This window comes from Cyanistes caeruleus, chromosome 23 (assembly GCF_971803275.1).
Source record: "Cyanistes caeruleus chromosome 23, bCyaCae1.hap1.1, whole genome shotgun sequence".
NCBI classification, from domain to species: domain Eukaryota; kingdom Metazoa; phylum Chordata; class Aves; order Passeriformes; family Paridae; genus Cyanistes; species Cyanistes caeruleus.
Window position 1 is genome coordinate 6,245,959 of NC_141723.1, and position 19,897 is coordinate 6,265,855.

Here is a 19,897-nt window from a genome sequence, read left to right on the forward strand (position 1 = left end):
TCCCGCTGTTCCACCCCGGGATGGGATAGCTGGGGCACCCTCCCTTGCTCTGAGAGGGGAGCATCGCCCCGAATTTGGGTTCTGGGGCACCAGGGAGAGGGAGCAGAGGTGAGGTCGGGTAGGTGGGAGGTGTCTGTGGTGGGTGCAGCCAGGTGAGCCCATGGGCCAGCCCGGGGGCACCCAGGTGGCTGCAGAGGGGCAGAGCCCCGGGATGCGGCCAAACATCCGCACCGTGGTGGGGATGCCACGAGGGACGGGGATCTGCGGGAGGGGACAGACACCTCGTCCCCACAGCGCAGCAAAGGGAGCTCCGCGGATCAGGGACAGGGAAAGGCGACGAAGGCGCTCTGCTGGCAGGATCCCGGGCCCAGCTGAGGCACGGCCAGCGCTGCCTGGAGCGACCTCACGTGTCGGCCCAGGCGAGGGGGCAGAGCGGACTTTGGTGCCGCAGCAGCGCTGGCGACTGCTCGGCGTTTCACCCCGGGAGCGCCGGACTTCGCCCGCCTTCAGTCCCGGTAAAAACCGGCGTGCGAAGGAAAGGACACGGGCACGGCGGGCTGGGCGGCCGGCGGGAGGGAGCGCAGCCGCCGAAAGGGAAGGTGCGCTCCCGACCCGCTCATCCCAGCCCTCCCCGCACAGCCGGAGCCCTCCCGCACCCATCCCGCGCCTCCAGCTCTAGGGGTTCCGAGCTCCCTTTTCCCCCCGACTGGAGCTGCAGCCGGTGTCCCCGTCCCCATGCCGGCAGCTCCATCCAGCATTCCCTCCGGGGTGCGGAGATGGGCGGCGGGCAGGGCCAGCCCCGTCCCCCGAGCCCGGGGGGCAGCGGGCAGTCAGGTGGGCGGCCCCCGGGTCACCTCCCCGGAACGTGCTCGGACCTCCACGTTGTGTTTACACGGAGTGAGGTCCAAAAAGCCTTCCCGTACCAAAGCCGCCTTATCGCCCGCTCCTCGGCCGCCCCCCGAGCCTATATAAGGGCGGCCACCGGGCGCCTCCGGGCGGGAGGGACGCGGGAGGCGACCCGAGACAGGTGAGGGGCGGGGGGCTTCAAGTGTATGCGGCCGGAGGAGCTGGGTGTGGCTCCAGGTGCACAACAGCGGGCTTGCGGGGGGCCCCAGGTGTTTCGGGGAGCCCCAGGAGTTTTCAGGAGAGCTCCGGCCGTCAAAGCGGAGCCAGGAGCGGGGTCCTTGCAGGCAGCAGCGAGGGGGGGGCGTGCAGGAGAGGCGCCAGCACCCCGTGAGCGCTCGGACAGCTCCTCTCCGTTCTCTCCTGCAGCCGGACCATGCTGCTGAAGGCTGCGCTGCTCCTCTCGCTGCTGGCCGGCTGCCCAGGTGGCTGCGGGCACGGGGGCAGCAGCGCAGGGTGGGCGGCAGCACAAGCCCCGCTCCCGCCCGCAGTGTCCCCGGCCAAGCCGGTGCAGAGCGGCCTCTGGGAGTACCTGAGCCAGCTGACGGGTGACAAGGACAGCCTGGAGCACGGCCAGAGCAAGCTGGGCAGGGACCTGACGTGAGTGCAGCGCCCCGCGCTCCCCAGCACGGCCGGGACCCTGCTCCTCCCTCCCCAGGGACACAAGGGAAGGGTCCTGGACAGCTTTTATTGGGGCTGTGTGTGGCACAGAGGGGTTGTGGTCACTCGGGGGTGTTGGTGACTTGTGTCGTGCAGGAACCTGAAGGAGAGCATTCAGGATGGGGTCAGCTACATGGGGGATTTCCTGGAGAAGCTGTCGCCCCTCAACAGGGCCCTGCAGCCGCCGCTCTACGAGGACTCGGCCAGCCTGCGCAAGGCCATCCGCAGGGAGCTGGACGGCCTCAGGGTGAAGCTGTCCCCGTACGTGGACGAGGTGCACCAGCAGGTCGGGAAGCACCTGGACGAGCTCCGGCAGCAGCTGCGGCCCTTCACCGAGGAGCTGCTGGAGCAGGCGTCCCTGCGGGCCCGGGAGCTCCGGCGGCACCTGATGCCCAGCCGGGAGGTGACGGCGCAGCTCCTGGACGGCGCCGACGAGCTCCAGCGCTTCATGGCTCCCTACGCCGACAAGATCGCCTTCCACACGGACCAGGTGAAGGACATCTTGCAGCCGTACACGGAGCGGCTGCTGACCGAGATCCGCCGCAACGTGGAGGAGCTGCACCGCAGCGTGGCCCCGCACGCCCGCGCCAGCCCCGAGCAGCTCCAGCAGCACATCCAGGAGCTGTCGGCCAAGCTGACCCGCAACGCGCGGGACCTGCACCGGCACATCCAGAGGAGCCTGGAGCAGCTGAAGGCGAAGCTGAGCCCGTACCCCGGCAGGCTCGGGGCGCGGCCCCGCTCCCGGGAGGCGCTGGCGCGGGAGGTGCAGCGGCGCGTGGAGGAGTTCCGGCAGGACACGTACGCCCAGATCCGCGCCTTCACCCGGGCGCTGGACCGCGAGACGGAGGAGATGCGGCTGAAGCTCAGCGCCCGCCCGGAGCCGCCCGAGGAGCCGCTGGACGCGTCGCCGCCGCCCCTGGAGGACCTGCGCGCCCGGCTGGACGCGCTGTGGCGAGACCTGGCGCTGAGCCTGAGCGAGCGCGGCGGGGAGGGCGGGGAGGGCCCGGCCGGGGCGGCGGGGCCGGGGCGGCTCGGGGGCTGAACGCAAATAAAGGTGCCGCCATCGCGGCATCACGTGATCCGCGCGCCATCGCCGTGCGTCACCGCCGCGCGCCGTGACGCGCACGGAGCAGCATGTCGGCACTGGGGGCCATGGAGGCGGCGGCCGGGCCCGGAGCGGGGCCCGGAGCGCCCGGGGGGTCCCTGTTCCGGCCCCTCAGCGCCGAGGATGGCGAGCAGCAGCCGGCAGAGATCGAGTCCCTGTGCATGAATTGCTTCCGCAACGTGAGGGGCCCCGGGGGGCCGGGCAGCAGCGGCCTGCGGGGATCGGGGGGCGCTGGGCCCGGCGGGGAGTGCGGGGGTCAGGGGAGTGCGGGGTCAGGGTGGGACAGGGGAGTGCGGGACAGGGGAGTGCGGGGTCAGGGTGGGCACAGGGGATCGGGGGTCAGGGTGGGCACAGGGGAGTGCGGGGTCAGGGTGGGCACAGGGGAGTGCGGGTGTCAGGGGAGTGCGGGGTCAGGGTGGGACAGGGGAGTGCGGGGTCAGGGTGGGCACAGGGGTCTGGGGGAGCAAGGAGGGGCCGCAGGGGTCTGTGGGGTCAGGGGACGCACCCCGGTGTGGGTCGGGCTCAGGGCACAGCGGTCTCCAGTGGCTCCAGGAGCGGGCAGGGGTCGGTGGGGGGTTCCAGAGGTCTGGGGGTGATGGAGGAAGCTGCCGGGGGCCACAGCTGGCCTCAGAGCAGGGGGCACTGGTGGGGTCGGGAGGGCGTTTCCAGGAGCTGCTGAGGGGTGAGAGCTGGCTGCGGGCAGGACGTGCCCGTGTTGGGAGGTGATGGGAGCCCTCAGCACTCGGGTTCCCACGAGGCCCCTCGCTGCCGCAGGGCGTGACGCGGCTCCTGCTCACCAGGATCCCCTTCTTCAAAGAGATCATCGTCAGCTCCTTCTCCTGCGACAGCTGCTCCTGGTCCAACACGGAGATCCAGTCAGCGGGCAGGATCCAGGAGCAGGGCGTGCGCTACTCCCTGGCTGTCACCTCCCGCCAGGTGCGCAGGGCCTCCCTGCTCTGCTCCAGGCCCAAAACCTGCACATCCCAAAAGGAAAGGGGGCTGGGGCCAGCACCTCTCTGTGATCCCAGTGTGTGGGAGCCCCTGGGTCTCTTGGGGATCCTCAGGCTGCTCCCTGGCTGTGTGTGCAGGACATGAACAGGGAGGTGGTGAAGACCGACTGTGCCTCAGCTCGAATTCCAGAGCTGGACTTTGAGATCCCTGCCTTCAGCCAGAAGGGAGGTGGGTTAAACAGGAGCAGTTCTGGGGGTGCTCCCTGGATATGTTAATGGTGTCATCACCTCTGTCTCCTTCCCTTCCCAAGTGCTCACCACCATCGAGGGGATCATTGACAGAGCCGTGGCTGGCCTGGAGCAGGACCAGCCCACCCGCAGGGTAAGGGGCTCCTCAGGGATGGAAATGCTTGGGATTTCCATCTTCTGCCTGGTGGTGGGGAGAGTGCTGGGGCTCTGGTTTGTGCTGTGGTCACTTTTGTCAGCAGCTCTGGGCTGCCCCTGCTGCAGCTGAAACCCATCTTGGGGGTCTTTTCCATTTTAAAGGATTCCGTGATTCTGTGTCCTTTTCCAGGTGACAGACCAAGAGGTGGCAAGGAAAATAGACGAGTTCATTGGTAAACTGAGGCAGCTGAAGGAAGTCAGTTCTCCCTTCACCTTTGTGAGTGCTCACAGGAGGGCAGCCGTGGCTGGATGAGGGCTGCAGGACGGCTCCCTCAGGCCCCCTTGTCCTGCAGATCCTCGATGATCCCTCCGGGAACAGCTTTGTGGAGAACCCCCAGGCGCCGCAGAGGGACGAGGCCCTCGTGGTCACCCACTACAGGAGGAGCCCCCAGCAGTGTGCCATGCTGGGACTGGAGGTGACAGGGTCAGCCCCAGGTTCCCCAGGGCACCCCAGACCAGGGAGCAGCAGTTAACCCTTCCCTTGCAGGGACAGGAGGTGGATGCGAAGCCGCCAGACGCTGCCGAGGACCTGAGGGACGAGGTGGGTGTTGCTGCAGAGCTGAGGGACGCTCAGGACAGCTGCCCTGGGCTGGCTGGGACATTCTGGCTGCCCTTTCTCTCCCCCAGGTGCTGCAGTTCAACACCAACTGTCCCGAGTGCAACGCCCCAGCCAGCACCAACATGAAGTTAGTGCGTATCCTTCGAGGGTGGGCACGGGCTGGGGGTGAGGGGCACTGCATGGCCCTGGGCTCTCCCTGCTGCACCACAGGCCTGAATCTCTCAGCCAGGGCCTGTTGGGGTGCAGAGCTGTCTCAGGCTGCTCGCAGCTCCCAGGGGGGCCCTGCCTTCCCTCGGTTGCTGCTTTGATGTTCCCCTTGACTCCCTGCTCCAGAAATCCCACACTTTAAGGAGGTGATCATCATGGCCACCAACTGTGATTCCTGTGGGCACAGGACCAATGAGGTGAGATGGAAGGAGGCAGGGGCAGGGGGTGGTGTTCTGTGCCTTTGTCCCTGGGCTCTGCTTCCCAGTGGGGCTGGTGGGAGGCAAACTGGATTTGGGGCGTTGTCAGGAGGGGCTTTAAGCTGGGTGCTGAGGCCACTGTCACAGGTTTGGAGTGGCCTCTGGGCTGCTGGGACAAGCCCTGTGGAGCTCACTGCCAGCTGTTCCCAGGTGAAGTCTGGAGGAGCCATCGAACCGCAGGGCACCAGGATCACCCTCCGGATTACGGACCCTTCCGACATGACCAGGGATATCCTGAAGGTGCAGCGCCCTGGGATGCCTGCCCTGCCCTCCTGTGGGGTGTGGGGAGTCAGGGGGCCCCAGCCCTCCCTCCATGGGGCTCACGGAGTGCTGACCTTTGCAGTCAGAGACGTGCAGCGTGGAGATCCCCGAGCTGGAGTTTGAGCTGGGCATGGGAGCGCTGGGGGGGAAGTTCACCACGCTGGAGGGGCTGCTGAAGGACATCCGTGACCTGGTGAGTGGTCCTGGGCCAGCCTGGGGGGCTCAGCCCCCTCCCTGTCCCTCCTGGGGCTGGCTGGGGGACTGGCTGCCTCACTGCTGCCTCCCCTGCCTTGCAGGTGGAGAAGAACCCCTTCACTCTGGGAGACAGCTCCACGCCCAGCAGGACAGGGAAGCTGCAGGAGTTCATTGGGAAGCTGCAGGAAGTGAGTTTCCTCTGGGTTTTCCGTGCTCTGCACTGGTGCCAGAAGTGCTGAAGGATTAGGAAGAGCTTTAATGGCTGGATGTGCTCTGTTCCTGCAGATCATCGAGGGGAAGGCCCAGGCTCACTTCATCATGGATGACCCTGCAGGCAACAGTTACCTTCAGGTGCAGCCTCTGCCCTCGGCGTGGGCTCCCTGAGCAGTCTGGGGGGTTTCATTTCCCTGGCCCGTGTTGGAGCTCTGGGCACGGCAGGTTGCTGAAGCCCCTGCTCATGGGTGGCTGCAGGGCTCGCAGCCTGCACCAGTGCCCTGTGGGCAGAGGGGAGTGCAGGAGCTTTCCCCGTGTCCCCACAGAACGTGTACGCCCCAGAAGAGGACCCGGAGCTGAGCGTGCAGCGCTACGAGCGCACCTTTGAGCAGAACGAAGAGCTGGGCCTGAACGACATGAAAACAGAGGGCTACGAGCCAGAGGCGGCCTCGGGCCGGTAGCGGGGACCAGCCCAGCCCTCCCACCCCTGCCCCAGCTGCTCCAGGGACCAGCACTAGTGTGGGGCCAGGACTCTCCTGCCCTTCCCGGGGCCGGGGGAGCTGTTCTTGCCCGAAGGCAGCGGGGCTGTGCCTCGGGTGTCCCCGCGGGGAGATGCTGTGTGCGGTGCTGATGTGTTGGGGCAGGGGGTGGCAGTGGTGCTGACTCCCCAATAAAGCTGATCAATAAAGTGATTGATTGGTGTCCTGCTGTTGCTTCATTCGTAACCGCGGCCGCAGTGTGGCCCCGCCCATAGCGCCATTTATGGTGTTTCTGCGCACGACCACGCCCATTTCTTGACACCACGGCCCCATTTATGGTAATGACCACGCCCATATCCTGATGGCACTCCATTTATGGTAGTGACTACGCCCATTCCCTAGATAAAGCCAAACCCATTTATGGTAATGCCACGCCTATATCGCGATGTAACTCCATTTATGGCAATGGTCACGCCCACCTAATCAGACACCCGGAGCCAGGCCCCGCCCCTTCCGGCCGGCGCCGGAGTTTTGCGTCAGAGCGCGATGGCGGCGCCGGGGGTGTCGAAGGCCGAGTACCTGCGGCGGTACCTGAGCGGCCCCGCCGAGCCCGCCCAGCCCCGCCGCCGCCGCAAGAAGAAGCCGCCGGGCGGCACCGGCAGAGCCGGGTGAGTGGCGGGGGAAGGCGGCAGCAGGAGCTGTGCCCTGCCCGGGTTTGGGAACCCCCGCGAGCCCACTCCCCTCTCCAGACCCTCCTTCCGAGCCCCCCCCGGGCCCGGGCCGCTCCCCAGGGCTCCCCCCCGCAGATCCCCCCGTTCCGGCGGGTCCTGAGCGCCTCTCCCCGCCCCAGCATGCGGATCGTGGATGACGATGTGAGCTGGAACAGCATCGCCGCCGCCCCGGAGAAGGAGGAGGAGGAGGACGAAGGGGACATGCCTGTGGTGAGCGGGGACTCCTGTCACGCGCGGGCTCACCCTCAGTCTGTTCTTACGGCCACCTCGTGTTTCTCTTTGGGAAGAACTTGCTGAAGCGCCTCTCCCGCCCCGTGTTTTGTGTGTTCTGCCTCTGGGATGGGTGAGATTCCTGCTCGGAGCTCTGGAAGAACCAGGGAGCTCCCTGCGGATCAAGGCAGCTCGTTCTTCACATAGCAGGGGCTCTGCTGGAGCAAGGCACAGGGACTGGGGCTGCTGGGCTTGCGTGGCTGTGTCAGGAGCAGGAATTCTGCCTTTTTGCGAGCCCCTGGTGCTCCTGTGCTGTTTGCAGGTGGCAGAGTTCATTGATGAGCGCCCCGATGAGGTGAAGCTCATGGAGGAATTCCGAACAAACTCCAAATGGAAGCTTCTAGGAGGTGAAAGCAGCCCCTTCCACCCTCTCCTTATTATAAAGATATGATAATATCCTTATTATCTCAAGGATAATGATCCTTGAGGTGCTGGAGGGCTGCTGAGCTGGGCAGAGCCCCAATAATGGTGATTCCAATTGCTTTCCTCCAGATGAGGACTCGCAGAGTTCGGATGTTTCGGGACCTGCCAAGTCTGGCTCCAGGTATGGGGGCTCCAAGCAGGAATTCTGCTCTCGGTTCACCCTGGTCTTCACTGACTGGTTCTGTGCCTTCCAGCTGCTCTGCTGGGAAATGTGGGCATTGCTGGATACCTTTCCCTGCTGGATAACCCCTGCCTGAGGCAGGGAACTGGCAGCTCTGGGTGATTGTGACACTGCCAGGGAGACTGGGGTGATGGTCCCTGTCAGTTTGAATGATGGTCATGGTGGAGACGTTAACATTCCAGGCTGCCTTGGGGGGCTTCTGGGATCTGCCCTGGGAAGGCTGGGGTGCAGAATCCAAATGAATCCTCATTCACAAAACTGTTCCCAGCCTTGGCCCCTCCTAGCTCTGTGGGTCCTGCTTTGCTTCCAAACCAAGCTCATTGTCACCTTCTCTGTCACCTTCTCTGCCCTCGCAGGCGGCGGCGCCACGACTCCCCAGAGCCCTCGCCCCCAGCAGGGAAACACAACGGCTCCTTGGAGCTCTCTCCTCTGAGACAGCAGCGCCACGACACCCCTGAGCCCTCACCTCCCAGGAGACCACGCCACGATACACCAGACCTGTCACCTCCCAGGAGACAGCGCCATGACACCCCAGACCTGTCCCCTCCCAGGAGACAACGTCACGATACACCAGACCTGTCCCCTCCCAGGAGACAACGTCACGATACACCAGACCTGTCACCTCCCAGGAAAAGGCGTCACGATACACCAGACCTGTCCCCTCCCAGGAGAAGGCGTCATGACACCCCTGACCCCTCACCTCCCAGGAGACAGCGCCATGACACACCAGACCTGTCCCCTCCCAGGAGACAGCGCCATGACACCCCTGACCCCTCACCTCCCAGGAGACAGCGCCATGACACCCCTGACCTGTCACCTCCCAGGAGACAGCGCCATGACACCCCTGACCTGTCACCTCCCAGGAGACAGCGTCATGATGCCCCTGACCCCTCACCTCCCAGGAGACAGCGTCATGACACCCCAGACCTATCACCTCCCAGGAAAAGGCGTCATGACACCCCAGACCTGTCACCTCCCCGGCGGCAGTGTCAGGATTTGTCCCCTCGGAGAGAGAAGCCGGGGTCCCCGAGTGGGAAAAGGAGCCGAACGAAAGGTGAGTGTCACACGCTGTGTCCCCCGTGTCCTGGGGGCTCCCTGCGATCCACACTGCCACAGGTGAGTGCTGTGGGCTGGTGCTCTGCTGGCACAGCTGGCAGTGGCAGCTGTCTGTCCCTGTAGCCACAGCTGGCTACATGTGTCATTGTACACGTGCACGGCTGGGCGGGAGTTTACCCAGCCTGCAGACTGGGCTGTGCCCATAGCGATTCCCTGAGTGTGATCATCTTGGAGGAATCAGCAAATCCTCACTCTCTGATTTGTCTCCTGCAGGACGGGCTTCGCCTGCCCAGAAGGACCAGCACAGGTCACGGAGTCCCCCAGAGCACTCCCCACACCGCCAGGATGCCAAGGGCTCTCCCAACAAGGTAAAGGTTGTCTCTTTCCCTTCCAGCTGTGGAAGTCGATTGACAAACTGGGGAAGTTTTTGTACAAGAGACTCTAACAGGGCTGTCCCTGTGGTTTGTGTCACCCTCGTTCTGTGTGATTTCCAGGCTGACACAATGGCATACGGGGTCAGAGCTGGCCTGGTGTCGGCTGATGTGCTGCAGAGGGAGAAGCAGGAGCTCCGGAAGCACGAGAGGAGCACCAAGCACCTGGAAGGTGAGAGTGGAACACAGCCCCAGCCCCAGCTCCCCTTCTCCTCCTCTGCTTGCTCAGGCCCTGGCACAGGGATGCTGGTGGGGAGCGTCCCTGTGGAGCTGCAGCTGGACATGCTGCTGGAAGCCTTGGCCAGGGCCACTGTTTCGTGTGGGGATTTAAGAGCAATGCCAGGGAAATCACAGGGAGTGTGAAATGCTTTTCCTCTGCAAGTCTGAAGGAGCTGAGGGATAATCAGAGAGCTCAGGGTCTGTGTGGGGCAGCTGGGAAAAGCAGGAGCTGAGATCCTGCCTGGCTTTGGGTGACAGGCTCTTTGGGAGATTAGGACAAACAAAAGAGAAGTCATTTCATTGTCTGGAGGTGATAAAATGTTCCAAAATCTGTCCCTGCCAGAGGAATCCCGGAACGCTCAGACCGTGTACCGAGACAAGTCCGGCCGCAAGAGGAACCTGGCCCAGGAGCAGCTGGAGCAGAGGCTGAAGGCTGAAGCAGAGTCCAAGAGAGAAGAGCAATATGCCAAGTGGGGAAAAGGGTGAGTGAGGGACTCCTGAGCACAACCCTTGGGCCTCCCATCTCCTGGTTTTAGTTCGGATCTGCTGCCAGACTGCATTTCACTTCATTCTGAGGTTGAGCCTGGGACCAACACGTGTTCCACGTGTCTGGAAACCCCTTCCTTTGCTGCAGGTGCTTTGGGAATGCTGCCCAGGCAGTGGGAGTTCAGTGACCCATCCTGCAAACTGAACAAGTCCCAAGGAGTGATGGCTTGGGTTTGGGTGACACTGTGTGTTTTCCAGGCTGGCACAGGAGAGGCAGCAGCAGCAGAACGTGGAGGATGCAGTGAAGGAGATGCAGAAGCCTTTGGCCCGGTACATCGATGACCAGGACCTGGATCGAATGCTGAGGGAACAGGAGAGGGAAGGAGACCCCATGGCTGCTCTCATCAAGAAAAGGAAGGCCAAGGAGAACAAGGAGAAAGGTTTGGCTCTGGAATACCCCTGTGTGTGGTTTAAGGTGTCACTAAATAACCAAAGGCTGCTGGAGCAGCTGAGTCCTGGGACTTCTGGACTCTCTGGAGTTGCTGGCTTGTTACCAGGAACAGTTACATGAGCTGTTGGTGGGAGAGCAGGGCCTGGTGACTGAAAACTCAACAGTTTGTCACAGTGAGCCTTTGGGAGCTGTAGCTGGCTGTCAGGAGCCTGTGCTCTCTGCCTGTACCCACCTGCAGACACCTCCTGGGTGGGTGAGGATGTGACCACTTGGCTGAGAACAGCTGTTCTGCTCTTTGTGTTCCAGAAAAACCCAGGTACAAGGGACCAGCACCTCCACTCAACAGGTTTAACATCTGGCCTGGGCATCGCTGGGACGGTGTGGACAGGTACTTGTTCTTGTTGGAATAACAGTAAAAATAAAGGAGTTTTGCTTCAGGGAGTTGCCAGTGTAAAGGTTTCCAGTTTTGGGATGAGTGAGGTTGCTGGCAGTTGGAATGTCGACTGGATTGAGTTACAAATGGATGATGGGACAGATGGGACAAGGGGAGGTGAGGAACTTCAAAGGCATCAGCTCTTGATAACCACAGGTCCAGGTGGAAACTGAGCCAGAGAGAATTAGTAAACTTGTAAAGTTTGTGCCCAGCAGCTCCTGTCACCTGGGTGTTCCTTTGCAGGTCCAACGGCTTCGAGCAGCAGCGCTTCGCCCGCATTGCCAACAAGAAAGCGGTGCAGGAGCTCGCCTACAAGTGGAGTGTCGAGGACATGTAGGGAGAGCTCCTGCAGGGACCCACAGGCACCACCCACAGAGCCCTGAGGAATGGCCTGCTCTCCCTGGAACAAGCCCTGTCCTCGGCATTCAGCAGCCCACTGGACCTCCCTGTCAGCCAGAGCCTCCAGCTCTCTGGGAAGAACGCCTCTTCTTGTTTGTTTTCTAACAAACTTCTGTTCTATGCCAAATGCTTTGACCTCTGAGGGTGGTTCCCAAGTCTTCAGGTGTCCTAAATCTCAGGTGAAAATCTGCTGAACACTTGGGCTTGGGAGAGTTCCCCTCGTGCAGTGGGTCAGACTGCTCCAGAACTCAGGTTAAGTTGAACTTCTGAACTTTTGTTAAGTTTATGCAGTTATTTTGCCATGCAGATTGTGCAGGAAAGTTCAAACTCAGCTTCTCCTGACCCTGTCCAAACAGGAAACGGAGCAGGGAATGCTCTGGCACTGGAAGAATGACCTGCAGTGCTGCACTGGGCAGCAAGATCTTCAGGAGCCTCAGCAATTCTTCAGGGGTCCATTTCTAGTGGAAGTAAATGTGTAGAGAATCAGGACTTGAGACCTGGAATTGCTTCCCCCCTGGTTTGGAGCAGCTGGTCCCCCCAGACCCCTCTGGATTCGGGGCTGATCTCAGCACTTCCCCCACGCTGCTGCCTGGGGCTTGCTCGGGGGGAGGGGGGGACGTGTGGCAGCCCTTCTCCTGTGATCAGATTTATCAGTCTCAGAGCTGGAGGCCAGGCAGAGCTTCCCATGATCCCTGTGTGCCAGAAAGCACTTGTGGAAATAAGTACAGTTGTTGTTGTTGAGGTCCCAGGGAGCAGGGATGAAATGCAGGCAGCAGTTTCCATGGAGATGCCTTGGCTGCAGCATGGGCAGGGGCAGGGCAGGATCGCTCTTTCCAGGGATTCTCCAATGTTGGGAGGGCTGTGGGTGGGAGGGATAGGAGCAAAGTCTGCTCTGGAGTGCCAGACTCTTGGGACTTCCCTGGTTTTCATCCCTGTGTAACATTCTCAGCAGCCCTGGAATTTGTGTGTTCACCTGTAAATAAAACCTTTCCTTTTTTACTCGATTCTGCCTGTGGTGGTTTTTCCAGGGCGGGTGAACCATTCCCAGCCCTGCTGCACCTGCAGGGCAGGGAGATGGTTTGGGGGAAGGGGGTGGGAGGTGGCAGCACATTTCCAGACCGATGCTTCCAAGCTGTGCTTCCCCTTCTGTCACCAAAGCCCTGTTTCATTTCCCCCTGTAACCTGAGGCAGCTACAGCCTCGACAAGTGCAGTTCCACTTGACACATTCGTTTTTGCTCTCACTTAATCTGAGTGCTGCTGGAGATGTGAAGAACCTGCTGTGGAATGATTGGATTTGCCCTGGTGAGCAGAGCTGGATGCTGGTACCTTCTTCACCTGCTTGGTGACAGTGGCTGCTCTTGCAGAGCCACAGATGCCAGCAGCTGGCTCGTGTCACACTTGGGACTGTAAGCTGCTCTCAAGGAGGCAAAGCACTTTTAAATGTTGGTACTAAACAAAATGTGCTTAGGACCTGAAAATGGCAGCAGGTTCTGCTCTTGCAGCTGATTTTGAAGGCTGGGGTTTTAAAATTTGAGAGGTACTACCCTTGGGACCTCTTTGTTCATCACAATTCTGGATTTACACATCTGTTACTTGTTACCAGACACTTTATTTTTAGGAGATATCTGTGAGGAAAGGGGGGGCCTCACGTGATGAACACCTCCCTCCCTGATCCCATCCCTGTGCACTGCCTGGGGAGAAGGGAGCTGGGTTTGTCCCTGTGCCCTTGTTCTGCATCCCACATCCCCTGTCCCAGCCGTGGCCTTGTCTGAGCAGTTCTGGCAGCAAAGCCACTGGAAAACACTGTGGGATCCTCTGGGATGAGCTGGGTGATGGAGATGGAGCAGTGACACCCGCACTGGATCTCTTCATTAGTGCTTCTGCAAGGGCAGAGCCCTGGTCTTGGCATCGAGCAGCAACTTTGATTAGCTTTAACCCAAAAAAAATGAATATTAAAATCTTAATTTAATTTAAACCACTGTCATTCACAGTCATGGCAAACAGCAAGCAGAGTAATTATTATGCAAATGAGACAGATAGAAAAATGATTAATAATTGCGCAAATTAAAAATTATTGTAAACATCCTGTGAGTGGTGATAAGTCTGGGAGGAGCGTGCGGGGGAGGCAGCGGGGCTCAGCCACCTCCTGCATCCCGATTTCCTCGGTAGTGGCAGCAGCAAACGAGGAGCCCCGTGGTGCTTGGGGGAGGCTGGGCCAGGCTCAGAATCTGCTCCAGCTTCTCTTTACTGGGAGAAAAGCTGGTTTTAAGCCATTTTCCCCCTTTTTGGAGTCCCTGGGCTCCTGTGTGTCCCTCTGGAGCCTGCAGCAGTATTCCCCATAGCTGCTAATGACCCTCGGAGCTCCCCCCAGCAATTACCCAGCTGATTTGTCTGCTCTTTCTCTGCTAATTGCACAGCCATATTTTTTCCCCCGTTTTCCTTTCATGCTTTTTCCAGGGAGCAGGATAATTCCAGTCCCAGGCTCTCGCTGGCTCCTGGGCTTCCACGGGCACTGCTCATGTCAAGGACGAGCAATTAAGCCCGGCCTGGCGCAGCGTAATTAGATTTTTGTTGATGAGCTCGTGGCAATGTGTTTAGTTTAGATTACGAGGCTAACTGGTGGGGTGTGACAGCGCTGTCCCCAGGAGCCCCGGGCCCAGGGGAGTGGGGCTGCTGGAGGGGACCCTCGGCCCCCCTGCCTGTCCTGTCCCCACAGAGGTGAATGTGGCCTCTCCCCCCAGCTGCTGTTTTTTTAAGCAGCCCCAGCAAAGTGGGTTTTGGCAGTATTGTGTTATTGCTCCGTTTCCTGCTGAGTTCTATTATTTTTTAATTAAAAAGAGCCTGAGATTTGTCATTTAATGTCTCTCTAACTGGCAGCAGCTCCAGGTCGTGGGTGCTCGGCAGAGCTGGTGGCTCCCTAAATCATCCCGGGCTTCCAGCAGGGAGCACCTGGGCATGGGGGCACAGGGGGGTCCCCTGGGCACGGACACCCCCTTGGCTTTTGGGGAAGGAGAGTTTTCCCTGGTGACTCCATCCCACAGCAGGGCTGGGAATGAGAATCCCTGAGACTGGCAGGTTAGTGATTGTATATGCATATGTGCACTTTCCCTAATTATGGAATAATTAGGGACACGCAGAGATAAAAATTACTAATAATATTTACTCTAGACTCTATTTTTTTTTTTTTTCAATAACCTCTCTCTCTTCCTCCTTCACCGAGTCTTGGTGGAAATAACTTTGCAGATCCCAGCTAATGAATATTTGTAAATGCAAGAACATTCGGCGCCGGAATATCCAGAGGGCATCCTCTCTCTGCCTTGTAATTTTTTTTTTCACCAGATATTTAATATTTATGGTTCCACAGCCTCGTGAATAAAGAGCCACACGCAAACCCCCAGGAGCTCGGGGGCCGGGATATTTATGGTGCTTCCTCTTTTCCTTTTCAATTACAAAGACACCTCACATAATTAAGTGCTAATAACCTTGTTAATCTAAAATTGATACTCTTTCTCCTGGCTATCTCTTAATAGAATTAAAAACAGATTAATAATCGAGGGTAGGGGACTTTGCACAGGATTCAGGGAGAGGGGGCCACGCTCCAGCCCCTCCAGCGCTCCCGGGAGCTGGAGCCAGGTTGGGATGGGCAGCACCAGCACAGGGGCTGGCAGGGAGGTGTGCTTTCCCCCCTGCTCTTTACACAGCTTAAATTTTTAAGACAAACAGCCATGTAACACCGTCTCCTAATGAAACTGTTTCATGTTAATTAATTATGTATCAAGGCTCATTTTCATGCGCAGCCCGGCTCCGCTTCCCCTCCGCCGAGCCTTTGATCTGTCAGAGGCTAAACGGGAGATAAATAATCAAATTGAGAAGCAGCCTGGATGGAAATAAACATGTTTTAGATGCGTTATCTGGCGGGAAGAGCGAGGCCCTGGGTGATGGGGCTCACGGCTCGGCCACGCTCGGCTGCGCACCCCGGCCGTGGGAAGCTTCCCGTGCCTCAGTGTCCCTGCGGCCACCCCTGGGGACATCACCGTGTCCCCGTCATGGAATGGGGTCTGCTTGTCCTCCCTACGAGCAGGAGGCTGCAGAGGACCCTCACTGCACTAAACTGATGAAGATTTAAAGCTCTGCAGCGTTTCTTTCCTCCAGCCCATGGAAGGTTCCGGCAGCTGCAGGCCACAGCCGCCCGTGGGATGGTTGGGATGCTGGCAGTGGACACGGTTTCGGCCCAATTTAACACAATCTCTCCCAATTTGTTACACCTAAGCGGAGGCAGATGTGCATCCATATTCATTTTGGAGGAACTTCAGGAATTACAACTTCATCAGCCGGGGCTGCCCGATGCCGCAGCTCCTGTGCGGTGCGGAAGGGGAGGGTGGCAGAGCCTGGTCCCCTCAGCTCTGGGGACAGGGATTGCAGGGCTGGCAGGAGCGAGGACCCAGCCGCTCTGGGGTGCCCATGGACCCATCCCCGGTGACCTTGGCTGCTCCTGGGGCTGGCTCAGGGCTGGACCCTCTGCCTGGGGGCAGCTCCGCTCCAGCTTGGTGCCCTGCTGTAGATCAGGTGTTGCTCCCCCAGTTATCACCCTACAGCAGAATTCCAGATTATAACTGTGGAGTGCTGTACAGCCGTAATAACCCGGCAGAGTTCTGGCCCGTGTGTAATTAGCAGCTAATGGATTTCTTCCTAAAGGGCTGAAGGCAGAGAGGACCCAGCTCTGAGTGCTGCATCATCCAGGGCTCTGCCCATCCCTCGTGGGACCCTCTTCTGATGGGGACATCGATGTGGGACCTGGGAGCAGTGCTGGCAGCAGGGATCCCAGTGCAGCAGGCATGAGAGCTCCTGCCTGCAGCCTTCCTCATCCTCCCTCCTCCCGCTCAGCATAAACAGCTCCTCGCCCCTGGCTGTGCTCCTGTTGGGATCCCAGCGCGGTTTATGCCTGCAGCTTGTTCAGTTAGAGGATTAGGAGGGAGTTTATTCCCTGCAGCAGCTCTCGGGGGTGCGTGCACAGTGATGGGGTTGTTTTCTCTCCTGGAGCTGTACCGGGCCATCGGCCAAACCCAGCCCTGCTCAAGGGCCCCAGCCTGGAGGAGGGTCCCATTCCGGGCAGGGGACGTGGGAACAGCGCATCCCTTGTGGATCTCCAGCTGTGCCGTGCTGGGCAGTGCAGGGCAGCACCTCGGGTGCCTCCCAGGGCCATCCTGGCCGGGACAGCAGCGTGTGCCCGGGTGGCTGTGCCGGCCGCGAGCCCAGCGCGGTGCCCAGCGGGACCAGCCGGGGCTCTGGCACAGCCAGGTGCCACCAGCCACCAGCCCTGGCCGTGCCTGTCACCATCCCCAAAGCCACAGCCCCTGGCCAGAGCACGGAGCAGTCAAAGGGAGCGCTCAGAGAGCCTCGTCCCCTCCAGTCTTGCCCCAGGCCCTGCCTTTGGGCTTCTGAGGGCTCTGCTCCAGCGCTGTCAGTTCTCATTAATCCACACATCAAAGCCAGAGCTGCCAAACATCCTTGGGAGGCTGTGGGGATTGCTGAGCAGCGTGGCAGGTGGGGAGGCAGGGGTGCAGGGGGGCTCTGAGCCTCTGGCCTGTGCCAAGGAGCCCGAGGGAGCTGCACAGGGAAGGTGTGGAATGTCCCTGAGCAAGGACATAAAATAACAGGATGTGGCACCCAGTGCTCTGCTCTGGTTGACAACGTGGTGATCACTCAGAGGTTGGACCTGATGATCTTGGAGGTCTTTTCCAGCCCAAATGATTCTGTGGTTCTGCAAAGGCCCTCCTGCAGCAACATCTCCCATGTGTCACACGTGTGCAGGCAAGGAAAAGAGATTTAGGGAGAAAACACAGACAAAAACAAAGCAGAGGAGGTGCTGCTGCACTCTGTAGGGTGGAATTTGCCTGCCAAGGTCCCCTCTGTGCCACTGTCACTGCAGACTGGGATTCCCTGCTCGGCTCTGGCGTGGCTCAGCATCCTGCCAGTGAGCTAATCAGGTCAATGCATTTTTAACGGGGCATAGGAAATCTTTATATTTTTTTGTCAGGCTCATTCTTCTCCCCCGTCTCTCTGTGGGGGCTGAATTATTTAATGCTGAATCTCAAGAAGGGCTGGTTTCCCTGTGCCGGCTGCTGACGGTGCATTTCAGGGCTGCTGAGATTGGCAGCTGGCTGCGCTCCGAGCTGGGCCCAGGGGGAACCCCCTGCAGCAGCAGATTACCTGCTTGCAGCCAGATTTATGGAATAACTTGGGCCCTCCTGGGCATCTGAGCGAGCAGGATAGGTTTGGAGAAGGGATGAGCAGTGCCAGAACAGGGTGCTCACAAATCACACCGTTCCCTGTCTCCCTAATCCACCTGGGTGTGCGGCGAGAGCATCAGCTGGAGTTTGGGTGTTGATTTCCATGCTGGGAGAGCAGAGCAGGGCACTGGGGGTCCCAGCAGCCTCAGCCCTGCTTTGGGGCACCACGGTGGGCAGGGGTGGCCCGGCACAGGGTGACAGGGAACGTGGGACAGCGGGCACAGGCCGTGCGTGGCGAGGAGCACCCGTGGGCACACAAACACAAAGGGCTGGTTTGTGTATCGGGGTTTATCTTTCCCATTAATGGCTTTCTAAATTGGTGGCAGTGGAGCAAAAAACCCAATCTGAACTCGGAGCATGCATGATTACTATTGTAATAACCTTGGCTAATAAGAATATGATGTGGTGTTAGGCTGGGAAAGAAAACACATTTCTCATTAGCTTTTTGATTAATTACTCCACATAATTTCCTAGGGGGACATGCCTGGGACTGATTGCCTTTGCTTTTGACGCGTGGAAGTGGTTTACCTTAAGTTAATAATTTTCTCGGTGACATTTTAATGGCAGGCCTCAATTAATCTCCAGTCACTGGGCAAAGGCCAGGCCCTCGCCCTCCCCTCAGTCCCCTGGGGTTCAGAGCACCCCCTTTGCCCACCCTTCTGTAGGACAGGCCAGAGGAGCTGCCTGGGGTGAGTTAAGGTCAGTGTTGGGCAGCCCTTGGCAGAGAGGTGGGCTCCAAGATCCTCTCTGCCCTGCCCCACACATGATGCTCCGGCTTCTTGGGGCTTTAAATACCTGGGAATGCAACAGCTGTGCAGTCCCATCCTCTCCTGACGCTGCCAGGGATCCAGCTGTTCCCAGGCATATGTTTACATGGCCTGGAAGCCACCGATTTCCTTCCGTGCGTTATAATATAAATATTTTACAGGAGCTAAAATATTCAACACTCGTTTGATGCTGCCACATGGAGTGGGATCAAATGAGGGTGGGAAGGAGGGGAAAACAGGAGAGGGGAGCAAGCAGAGACTCATTTGTTTCCCTGCCTGGAAATGGAATGATGTTGCATATCTCTGCATCAGGAAATCACCCAGAACAGTGATCTCTGCTCCTGGAGCAGGTGCTTGGCTGGGCCATGTCTGATGTGGCTGGGCTGGGACTGTCCCAGGTGCTCATCCTGCACCTGGGATGTGCATCCCACGTCCCAGGTGCATCCAAAATCCTCCCTGCTCTCTCCAGCCGAGCCCGTGCTCTACACAAACTTTACAACATGGGCAGGTCCAGCCAAACTCCTACTAAATGAGATGTCAGGGTAATTCCAGGCCTTGCCTGGGCGCTGGGGAGGAGGGATGGGGATGTGGGTGGGCACGTGCCCCTGGGCACGCTCACCTGGGGCAGGTGCTGGCCGGGAGGAGAAGAGCCAGCAATATTTATGTTTCCATCCAAATGCATGGATCAAAGCTGACACTTTAATCTGTTCAACAACATCTCAAGGATAAAAAAGTTGCAGGCAAATCACAGGCCTAAATTGGTAATATATTTCTGCTTGTCAGTTGACAAATCACTTTACAAACCCCTCTGCATCTTCCCACAGTCCCTGGGTGTGCTGGTTTGGGACGTGCCAGCCTTCATCCCTCGGTGTTGTGGGGTTTGTGTCACACTCCTCCTCAGGAGGGAGGCTCTGGGAGCTCAGGGCAGGGTTTGGCAGCAGCTGGGTGAGTTGGGGCTGCTGCTGCTCAGGTTTTCTCCCTGGCCCAAACCAGTGTTTGTTTCACTCACATTTTGCTCCCATCACAGCCATGGCTGGGGCTGTGCTCCCTGCAGCCCAGCGTGGAGATCAGGGCTCACCATCCCTGTGGATGCAGTCCAGATTCCAGTGGAGCAGCCGAGGAGTCTCTGCCAGACACGGCTCAGAGCAGAGGGATCCTGCAGGGACACAGCACTCAGTGCCAAGGGGTTTTTCTGCCTTGACTTCTTTTTATTGAGTTTCTTCTTCTCTTCTTTCTCTCTCCTGGCCAGTGCCAGGCCGAGTTGATGAATTATCCCAATATATATTCTGTCTGGAAAGAAAACACATATCATATATATCTTTGACAAGTTATTATTCTTCCTTATCAGAATATGTGCGCATCCAGCCACGCCATAACTCACCCTCGGCTCTCCCGTGGATCTGGGCGGGAGCAGCGCGGCAGCTCCGGCTGGTCCCGAGCCCCCAGCTCTGCCCCGGCTGGGTGACCCCTGGCGGGATCATCCTGTCGGGACCATCCTCCTGTCGGGATCATCCTCCTGTCGGGAC

General features: G+C 59.3%; 3 protein-coding genes across 3 annotated transcripts; all 3 read left to right on the forward strand.

Moving 5' to 3' along the window:
- Window positions 1-776: 776 nt before the first annotated feature.
- Window positions 777-2,605, forward strand: APOA5 (apolipoprotein A5). The gene is made up of 3 exons (XM_086860980.1): window positions 777-1,027; window positions 1,273-1,503; window positions 1,660-2,605. The coding sequence occupies exons 1-3, from the start codon at window positions 777-779 to the stop codon at window positions 2,603-2,605; spliced, it is 1,428 nt and encodes a 475-aa protein (XP_086717106.1).
- Window positions 2,606-2,640: 35 nt separating this feature from the next.
- Window positions 2,641-6,446, forward strand: ZPR1 (ZPR1 zinc finger). Its single transcript, XM_086860968.1, has 14 exons — window positions 2,641-2,847; window positions 3,443-3,604; window positions 3,757-3,847; window positions 3,930-4,000; window positions 4,193-4,279; window positions 4,356-4,478; window positions 4,550-4,603; window positions 4,690-4,756; window positions 4,955-5,025; window positions 5,236-5,325; window positions 5,429-5,539; window positions 5,643-5,729; window positions 5,827-5,892; window positions 6,081-6,446. The coding sequence occupies exons 1-14, from the start codon at window positions 2,698-2,700 to the stop codon at window positions 6,213-6,215; spliced, it is 1,365 nt and encodes a 454-aa protein (XP_086717094.1). The 5' UTR covers window positions 2,641-2,697; the 3' UTR covers window positions 6,216-6,446.
- A 126-nt stretch (window positions 6,447-6,572) lies between these two features.
- On the forward strand, window positions 6,573-12,317 carry BUD13 (BUD13 spliceosome associated protein). The gene is made up of 11 exons (XM_086860972.1): window positions 6,573-6,901; window positions 7,084-7,174; window positions 7,497-7,581; window positions 7,727-7,778; window positions 8,195-8,892; window positions 9,168-9,262; window positions 9,389-9,497; window positions 9,888-10,026; window positions 10,289-10,470; window positions 10,788-10,869; window positions 11,158-12,317. Exons 1-11 carry the CDS (start codon window positions 6,780-6,782, stop codon window positions 11,249-11,251), a joined length of 1,749 nt encoding a protein of 582 aa, XP_086717098.1. The 5' UTR covers window positions 6,573-6,779; the 3' UTR covers window positions 11,252-12,317.
- The last annotated feature ends 7,580 nt before the right edge of the window (window positions 12,318-19,897 follow it).